Source organism: Euphorbia lathyris, chromosome 6 (genome assembly GCF_963576675.1).
Source record: "Euphorbia lathyris chromosome 6, ddEupLath1.1, whole genome shotgun sequence".
NCBI classification, from domain to species: domain Eukaryota; kingdom Viridiplantae; phylum Streptophyta; class Magnoliopsida; order Malpighiales; family Euphorbiaceae; genus Euphorbia; species Euphorbia lathyris.
The window spans coordinates 65,262,731-65,272,741 of record NC_088915.1 but is presented as its reverse complement, the minus strand read 5'-3'; the positions used below and the strand labels follow the sequence as shown (position 1 = coordinate 65,272,741).

The following is a 10,011-nucleotide window of genomic DNA, read 5'->3' as shown; positions in this document are numbered from 1 at the left end:
TTTGTTAAAACTTCAACAAACCGGGCCATCTCGGATCGGACTCCTGACTTGTTCTCGATTCAACCGGTCAAACTGATCGATCCCGTTTTTATAACATTGCTCTATAGAGTATAGACACATGATACATATTTAAAAAAAAAAAAAAACGAATTAGGCTCTATTAACCGAGTTTTATTTTCAAAATTAATTTTTCTTATCATGAAAAAAAATATAAATAATAAAAGTTGTAATGATCCAACAATATGAGAATGATGAGGCCCATAATACTTTTAACCATATTAAATAATAAGGTAAGTGGCACAACATATTTGGCTATAAAATGGGAATCCTAACTTTATTGCACAAATTCATTTTCCAGTAGTACTTGAGCTACCTACTTGAGCTACCATGGAAACTACTCACAAATTTATTTATTTTTTTCTCCTTCATTTTCTTCTTATTACAGTAAGTGAAAGTCGACCTCTGTCATATGATACTATGTTTAAATCTAATCTAAACCATTCAGTTACAGCAGTTCTAGTTTTCGGAGACTCCACAGTTGATTCAGGTAACAACAACTTTGTCCCAACCATTTTTAAGGGCAATTTCCCTCCTTATGGTATTGATTTCCCCGATCAACAACCCACCGGAAGGTTCACTAATGGCCGTTTAGCCACGGATTTTGTAGGTAATTAATTAATTAATTAATTAATTCTTCCGTCGTTAATTAATTAATTTTGATTAATTAATAGTAATTATGTTTGCAGCTTCTTATGTTGGAGTTAAAGAATTTGTGCCTCCATATTTAGATCCTAGTCTTAGTATTGAAGAGCTTATGAGTGGAGTTTGTTTTGCTTCTGCTGGAACTGGTTTTGATCCACTTACTCCGAAAATTAGTGTTCGTCTCTCATAATATATCTCTTAATTATATGATTAGTAGCGTAATTAATTGATTAATATTAATTAATTAATGTTGATTACAGAATGTGATAGAGATATCAAAACAAGTGGAGTATTTCAGAGAATACAAGAAAAAGATAGAGAAGGCAATAGGGAAAGAGAGAATGGAGAATCATATAAGAAGAGCATTATATATAATAAGTGCAGGAACTAATGATTTTGTAGTTAATTATTTTACACTGCCTATTCGAAGAAAGACCTTTTCTCTTCCGGCTTATGAGCGATTCATCTTGCACAATTCTCTCCAATTCTTACAGGTTAGTAAATTTGGATTATCTTATCTCAATGTCTGAAAACTTACATTATCTTATCTTGTAGTACTAGTAATTAATTCTGAAAATGAACCCTATTTAATTGCCTTCTCATGGTATAACGTGCCCTCATGCACGCCTTCATTCTGATTTGTCCAGAATCTTGATCGGTTCTTTGAAATCTTTAATTGCTGTTTAAAATGTAATTAATCAATGCAAAGAGTATGCAGAATGTATGTTGCACGTGTTTTGGAAATTGGAACGAATTGATAGGTAAAAGACAGTAACGAGTTAATTTTTCTTTTTACTCTGTGAATTATGCAAGTAGGAATATTGTTCGCTTGCCGCAATGTTTTAATAGTTTGGAGATATTAGATTTCACAAAAAAAAAAATAATAAAAAAAAAACTGATCATTTTTTACATGTCAATTCAAGTTTGACTTGTCATTTATGTCAATTTATTTGATTTTTTCAAGATGCTTAAAACATATATTTTTTATACAAGTTGTTTTTTTTTACCATGAATGGTTAATTGATTATATTTTAAATAAATTGATAGGCTATTGAAATATTTTAACAAATTAAAAATTATCCTAAAACCTTAAATTTAATGAGATGAATCAAATATTTTGAACAAATTAATGGTTATGTATTAAGAAAAAAACCTGTCATGAAGTTCTAAGCTTTTTTATTACATCTTTGAATTTTAAAAGTTATTGTAATTTACCCTCACAACTACTAAATTTACTGTCAGTAACTTAATATCTGTGACTGTTTAATTAATAATATAAGGCAAAAAAAACACCATCAAACTTCTGATCTTTTATTTTTTGGTTTATTAAGTCTTTGATCTTTTAACAAATCGTTATTCATTAGAAAAAAATGAAATCAATTAAAAAAAAACTTATAAAAATGGGTCTTAAAAGATTTGTGTGCAGATATATTTTAAAGAGATTACTGGTTGTATTTATTAAATTGAAAAAGCAAATTGATAAAGATGTGACGTTCTGCCAGCTGGAAGTCTTCCAAATCTCAGTGTGGGTATGGACATTAATTAGATAATCTTTTTATGTCAACCAATTAAGAACGATAATTATCCAACTCAACTAATTTCTTTTTTTTTTTCCTTTCGTATAGACAACTCAACTAATTTCAGTTTTCCTTCATTAGATAAATTTTTGGCCTACACCATTAATTTCGTCTGCCATTTTTAAAATTAGGGCAGTAAATGATTTGATGTTCGGCTCGATAAAAACTCGATCGTATTCAACTCAATTTATAAACGAATCAAGTTTAAGTACGATGAAGTTCGGCTCGAAAGCTTCTCGATTATATGTTCATAAAGAAGCTCATAACCAAGTTCGACTCGTAAGCAAGTTTGGTTCGATTATTTTTTCAATAATAATATTTTTATAAATGAGAAAATATAAAATAAACGTAGTTTTGTGTAAAATTTAGTTTTATAGATTTCAAAACTATATAGTTTTATGTTAAGGAAATTTCAAATCAATATAATTAATGAATTGTTTGCGGTCGAAATTTATGAAGTGAATTAACGAGCTGCTCACGCGTAAAGATCGTGAACGAGCTCGTTAACAAGCTCACGATTGAGCTCAAATTCAGGCTCGTTAATGAACTAAACATATTCGCATTACTTAAAATAGTCACAACTCACAAAAAAAAAATATGCATTTTTATCCAGATTAATTAATAAGTAATCCAGATCTAGGATAATGCATTTATTAAAAAATAAGTATACTCTAAGATAACGCACGATTTTTGGATCGAGCTAAATTTAGTTTGAATTAAATGATATTGTTATTAAATGCAGGAGTTGTTTGATGAAGGAGCAAGAAAAATGTTATTCGCAACTTTACCTCCAATGGGTTGTTTGCCAATTGTGATAACCTTATTCTCAAAAGATCCAATATTAGAACGAGGTTGTCTTGATCACTATTCCTCTGTTGCAAGAGAATTCAATTCTATGCTTGAATATGAACTCAATAAAATGAATCTCCGCTTAGCCAAACAAGGTTTTAAGATTGCACTTAACGATGCTTATGGACCGTTGATCGACATGATCCAAGGACCTGCAAGCGCTGGTAAGCTTTTAATTATCTCTAATAATCACTTAATTCATTTTGCGTTAAGTAATCCTCACAATTTTTAAGCCCACATAAAGGTCCGTTTAATAAAAAAAACAATTATGTAAAAATTTAAAATATATTCTAATAAATTAATAATCCTATGGTACATATTATTACGTCCGTCAAATATATTTTTATTTATTTAAAACCAAAAAGATGTTTTATAATTTTTTTAAATTAACTTAATCTATGTTCAAAAAATCAAGGGTAAATTACACAAAAGTCAAATTGAAAATAATATTTTGTTGTTAGTTAAATTGTTAATGTTTATATGTATTATATCATATTTGCTATTTTTATTTTGAAAATGTCATAGGTAATCACGTTTTTGTTTTAAAATTTTAACTAGGGTAATCTCCATCAAATTAATTAATTATTGATAACTTCCTAATTGATAAAATTCAAAATAAAATTTGTCATAACTATAAATTCTTTCCAAGATATGTTTTTCTATGTAATTTCCTCAAAAATCAAAGTCTAAAATGTCAATTATTTAGAACATTTAAAACTTAAAAAGTATTAATATAGGCTTAATGCATATTTACACCATTGAACTTGGTACGTTTTGCTTATAGACACCCTGAACTTTTAAAATAACCTATCACATACCTATAGTTGGTTTTAAAAACCTATCGCACACTTATAGTTGGCTTTAAAAACATATTACACACCTACAGTTGGCCCATTCGGACCTCCTACACACAAAATCGTTGATCTTTCGTCTTTAACGAATGCGTGTTATAGAAAAAAAGAAAAACATGTGAGTTCGTTCGGTATGCCACCTCATCCGTCAAAAACAAAAGATCCACAATTTTATGTGTAGGAAGTCCGAATGAGCCAACTATAGGTGTGTGATAGGTTATTTTAAAAATTCAGGGTGCCATTAGACAAAACTTGCCAAGTTTAGGTATATATATATATATATATGCATTAAGTCATTAATATATGTATATAAAAAAATGACTCAATATGTATTTATAGATTTTTTTTTGGGCGTCCTATAGCCCTGGACCCTAGACCGTCGCACTCCCGGCCTAGGACCAGGGCCGGCCCTGGTGTTGAATAGTATCAAAGAAAAAGGGCTAGAAAACTATTCCGAAGTTATAATGAAAATAAATGAATAAATGTTAAGTTTAGGGACCATGGATGTAATTTACCCTTAATTCATGGGTTATATGTGTTTTTGCCTAAAGAAAAAGGAATTAACATCTTGAAACCTTAGCTTTCTTTGCATAAATTTTTAATCTTTCAATTTAAAATATACAGTCCTTATTAATTATTATTTCACACATTGAACTTTTTATTTTATTTTGGTAATTGACAAGTTCTTGATTAATATAAATACATTGCGCACAACTTAAAAAAAAAATTCCTCACTAAATAAAGATTTAATTTGTATAATTATAATTAATGGAATATAAAATTCTCAAAATGTTTATAAAAAAATTTATTATTTATTTTGATATTTATTTCTAAGATGTTAATTTCTGACGTGATAATACGATTTATAAAGATAATTCATTGCACACAACATGATTGACTTGAAAGTATTTTATTGAAGCGTTCGACGATGGGAATAGTGGATGTTGCGGAACGGGTTTATTAGAAACAGGAATACTGTGCAATCCGAAATCATTCCTGTGCCCAGATCCATCAAAGTATGTTTTCTGGGATTCAATTCATCCATCTCAGCAGACTTACTACAATGTTTTTCAGAAAGTACTTCCTACGCTTGATAATTTAATCAGTGATCCTTAATTACTAATTTAATTTTTAAATTTAATTTTTTATATATATAATGCAGGACTATATGTATACTAGTATATTTCCATTGCATATATATATTGAATTTTTGTGTAATGAAATTACACAAATGTCCAATAATTTCTATCACTAACTTTCTTTTATTATACCATAGGTTTTCTTTTTCTTTTTCTTTTGCTGATTTATATTTATATTTCTTATTATTACTATTTTGGCTTTCTACTGCATTGTCAAAGTGAAGCAAAAGTAGAGTAATTACGATTTCTACTATATTGTTGTTGTCGGAGTGAAGCATAAATTAATGATTTGATTTTGTTGTCTTAAATTTACATTAAGTTTCAATCTGATGGCAAAATGAGCACAATTGCAACAATTAAAAAGAGGATTTGAGTTTTATTGTACCTAAAAAGCTTTAATTGGAAGAAGATTCGTCTAAAAGATGTCTGGCGAATTTCAGATCGAGAAAGCGGACAAAATAAAAAATAAAATAAAATAACGTGTGCAGTTAATATTTTCACATGTACTTTAGAAGGAGAAGTTACACTATTTTAGAGATTATATACTTGATAACATCCGCAATGATATCATGAAGACCTCGCTGGGAATATTTCCTGAAAAAAAAGATCAAAAGGGAGAAAAGACAAAAAGATCCGCCAGTTTAGTATACATGGCGTACAGCTAGATGAGGGATACGCATACGGTGACACGTCTTTGACCATCCTAGGTCCAAGATCCGTTACATAAGATGATCCGCCACGATAGAAGGATACGGGGTCCGTCCCGTAAGACGATCCGCCATGATAAAGACAAATAGTTGTTATATGGCGGGGTCATCATCATTAATGAACATTAATGATACCTTAAAAGCAATAACAACTCGGAGGTTAAAGGTCAGAGTTAAGCTGCATTAAAAGAGCATTAAACTTCATTAAAAAGGCATTAAAAGGAAGTTATTACAGTTATCACTCACACCTATATAAATACCCCTGTAACATGACAATAAAGGTACACACATTCTTCTAACCCTATTTTTGTGATTACAGTTTATTCTCTCAAGAATATTACTGACTTAGGCATCGGAGTGTCCCCGGCCGATCCCAATGGCGCCTCACAGGGAAGTGTTCTGATCAAGGACTTTTTCACAAGTTATCAATACTTAGGGGCGTTTGGTTGCTTTTTTTCATGCTTTTGTTTGTCTTTTTACTTCAAAATGGAGAGTTTTAGATGTTTGGTTATTGACTTCATGTTTGCCTTTTACACCTAAAAAGTAGAGTTTTACAATTTTTGGGAAACCAGTTTTTTTCAACAGTAAACCGTACCAGCAACCAACAAATAGTAAAAGCAAACAGTAGGTAAAACAAACGGACCCTTAACTTCAATTTATTTATTTATTTTGATAAATTAAATGAAAAAATATCAAATTTAATTAATTTTTTACTGCATCTAGAAAAATTAAATAAAGATCAAAACTTTGAGTGAATTTGAAGAAAACGAAATTGAAGGATAAGTATCACATATTTTATACGGGTTATCGAATTACCTCTTGTAGCGCGAATAACCTCTAATGTAATTTGTAGCGGAAGAACTGTTAGACAAACGTAATTCTATCTTAAGAATGTTAGACAAACAATTACGCATGTCTCATAAATGTTAGATGTGATTAACCAAAAAACAAAACGAACACAGAAAAACATATGAACAATAAAACCAGAAAATTAAAAGAGAAGGAGTTAGACAAATATGAGGTCTGTATTAGCAGTTTCCTTAAGACGATGTCGTCGCTATTGACAATCCTCTCCCAGGATACAACAGATTACGCAAGCGAACTCAAACCGTGTGTAGCCTAGTTATCACCGGAGTAGGAAAACAAGAACACTGTAAATAGACAAAGAGTTTTTTCAAAAACTTCAACAACAGCTTTCAACTCACTGTGAATTTGACAATCCATTCTATGTAAATAGAACTCGAAAGGATATGTCTTTTCACGAACGAACACGACTGTACACGGACAGACACGACTGTTCACGTATGAACACGACTGTTCACGACGGACACAACTATTCATGAAAGGATGTGTTTGTTGGTATATAAATTAATATATAATTTTATTCAATTTTTCCAACAATCCCCCACATGAATAAAATTAAAAACGAGACGATTACGAAATGGTGATAACTTTCTACAGGAGATATCTGCATAGGATGGGTAGCTAATGTGCCTTGAACCTTCCCTTGTGAAAGTATATTTACTTTACTGGCTGACTAGTAGACGCGATGTCTTTGAACTATTCTGCCGTTTGTGTAAACGATGATATACCCCACACAGATACCAACATAACACGGTATGGTTCTCATGGTTATGTTCGTTATGGTCATGAACATCGCCTGGTTCTGCGAAAGTTTAAGAGAACTAGGCCCCACACTAGTCTCCATCGAAGCGACCCACTTCACTCTGACATAGGTGATTTATTTGCTCAGAATACTGACGCACAATGTATCATTAAAAGCATATAGCTTAACCTTTTCCCGTTGGTGTCACTGTTTACATCTAGGAATGGACGAGGGTTTAACCCCCACAGTGAACGCGCAAGGTTTATGCAATTAGGTTGTCCCTTTGAACCTAGATCTTGGGATCTCTAGTCAACTAGGTAGAGTTTTCCTTCACATAACTCCTCTTCTCTATGGGCTTTAGTCTCATTCCTTTCGATGATTTTTCAATTTGATCTCGGTTTAACCTCTAGGTTAGCGGATCTGCTGTGTTATCCTTTGATTCTACAAAATCAACAAGGAATACACTCGTTGAGATCAATTGACTAATGGTGTTATCACACGGAAGCTTTTCTACCCGAGTTCATCATTCGGAAGCTTTTTATACCGCATATTCACCAATTGATATGATATTTTTCTTCCATTCCATTATTGAGACGTACTTATTTTAAGGCGATTTGACTTCTACATTTTTAGTGACTTTCATAAATTAAATCTAGCCAACTAATGTTCATCTACCAGCGTCTAACTCGGCTAGATAACATCACTGCTCAGATTTGTCAATTTATGACATTTCACATTTCTAATGTAAATCAACTCTTATGCGCGAGAATATCAAATATGGAATTTTCGCATATCATCATCATTTCTAAAGAAAACATATTTTCTTTTATCACTAAGTCTTTAAATTCATACTGATGAATTTTTCTAGACTTTCATTGTGGCTTACACGTTGCCACTGGTACAAGTAGGCTTAAAGCCTTTGAAGTAACCGTGTTCTTAGAATCGGATCCATCTTTAATTAACGTATGTACCAACATATGTCAAAGGACAATTAATCTGTTTAAACAAACAGAAACAAATAATTAACAAAAAAATATAAACTATATTATATATTTTTTTTTTGTATGTTGTTCACTTTGCCTCAGTATAATTTCCACTCCAAGGTTTTCCTTAAGCTTCGTGTGTAAAGGCTATCATCGAAATAGAGTCATAGGTTGATGACCCGCGAAGCCAAACCGGGCCGAATTCATTACACGGGCCCAGCCCATACTTAGATCCATGATCTAAGATGGGATGGGACCCGAATAGAAGAAGCGGGTGAAGTGAGTAACCGCCCCGAATTCCTAAATGGAGCATTAAAACTCCCACTCAGGACAAACGATACCACGTTTGTTGCCACGAAAGCCACGAGAGGGGGCATGACCTAAAAAGGAGTAACCGCCCTCGGAACATGGCCTGGAAGGGGTAACCGCCCTCGGCGGTTACTTAAGAACACTTATAAAAAGCCCTAAGGCCAAAGGGGGAAAAGTACATTCATATTTTTCCCACAATACTATTGTCAATTTACCAACCCTCCTAGAAAAACTGACTTGATCGTCGGAGAGTTTTCCCGGAGATCCTGTCTCCGGTTCTGTTTTGCAGGTAACTACGGCGGAGATCATCAAATCGGATCCAGCAAGTTATCATTGGTGCGGTGATCGTGGACCTTTTTTACCAACATTTGGTTAAAGGTACACAAAGAACATGTCAGAACCATCACGAACGACCAGCGTTACAACCAGATCCACTAGTATGAACTCAAAGGGTCCACGGATTGCGAATTCGCAACCTGCAAGTACGCAGCCTGTGGTGCCTAGCTCGTCAAGCCCTTCGGGACAATTAAGTCCCTTATTGGAGGTTCAAGTGCAAAATGAAATGGAGATGTCCAATAGCGATTTCGTACAAATGGCAGGACAAGTCTTGGCTTCAAATATGAGCCAAGAGGTGGGGGATCGAATGATTAGTTTGTTAACCGCAATGGCCGATCATAATACCGCCGTGGCGGCTGCTCCTCAACAACCTGTTGTTGTCTCCACACAACCATCGACTACTACCGCCATATCTGCGCTTCCGCAGCCATCTCGAGAGCTAACCCAGATAGGTCAGAGTAGTCGCATGAACCCACGCAGCCATCCAAGCAACTACTCGTACCACGATCCTAGTATGACGATCCATCCGACCTGGCAAACATCCCAACCGACATCGGGAATGCCAGGAATCCTTCCACTACAACACACGGAACCCTTGGTTAACGGGCATTCAGAATTAATGGCGTCTGGGGTGAATACGTTTGGGCAGGAGCACACCTGGAACTTTGATCCTATAACCGGACGACGGCTAGAACCACGGCGAGAACAAATCTCAACATCAATTGGCGGGTGGATGCCACCTAGAGTTCACCAGCAGCGGATGGAAGAGGTTCGGCGAATACCCAATCTTGAGTTGGAAGATCAACTACGGAACATGATGGAGCGAATGGGGTACACGCCTAGGGCGAGAGCAGAGGTGCAGAGTGATTCGCCTTTTGCTCCGTCGTTGCGAGAATTTATACCAGATCACATGATAAAGGCCCCGGCGATACCTAAATACTATGGGGATCCT

The 10,011-nt window shown here is 33.7% G+C and overlaps 1 protein-coding gene across 2 annotated transcripts; it reads left to right on the top strand.

The window, feature by feature from the left end:
- Positions 1-346: 346 nt before the first annotated feature.
- On the top strand, positions 347-6,340 carry LOC136233060 (GDSL esterase/lipase At5g45960). Of its 2 annotated transcripts, XM_066022602.1 has the most exons (6): positions 347-667; positions 747-877; positions 963-1,196; positions 3,022-3,292; positions 4,899-4,995; positions 6,145-6,340. In XM_066022602.1, exons 1-6 carry the CDS (start codon positions 388-390, stop codon positions 6,167-6,169), a joined length of 1,038 nt encoding a protein of 345 aa, XP_065878674.1. In that variant the 5' UTR covers positions 347-387; the 3' UTR covers positions 6,170-6,340. The 2 variants fall into 2 exon arrangements, with proteins under 2 accessions (XP_065878674.1, XP_065878673.1); XM_066022601.1 differs by lacking the exon at positions 6,145-6,340 and having other exon boundaries at positions 4,899-5,230.
- Positions 6,341-10,011: the final 3,671 nt, after the last annotated feature.

Bases quoted from the DNA above. Each gene is read 5' to 3' on its own strand.
- LOC136233060 (XM_066022601.1), top strand. From the start codon at position 388: ATGGAAACTACTCACAAATTTATTTATTTTTTTCTCCTTCATTTTCTT. The intron at 668-746 runs GTAATTAATTAA...TTATGTTTGCAG, and splicing joins TTTAGCCACGGATTTTGTAG to CTTCTTATGTTGGAGTTAAA. The intron at 1,197-3,021 runs GTTAGTAAATTT...TATTAAATGCAG, and splicing joins ATTCTCTCCAATTCTTACAG to GAGTTGTTTGATGAAGGAGC.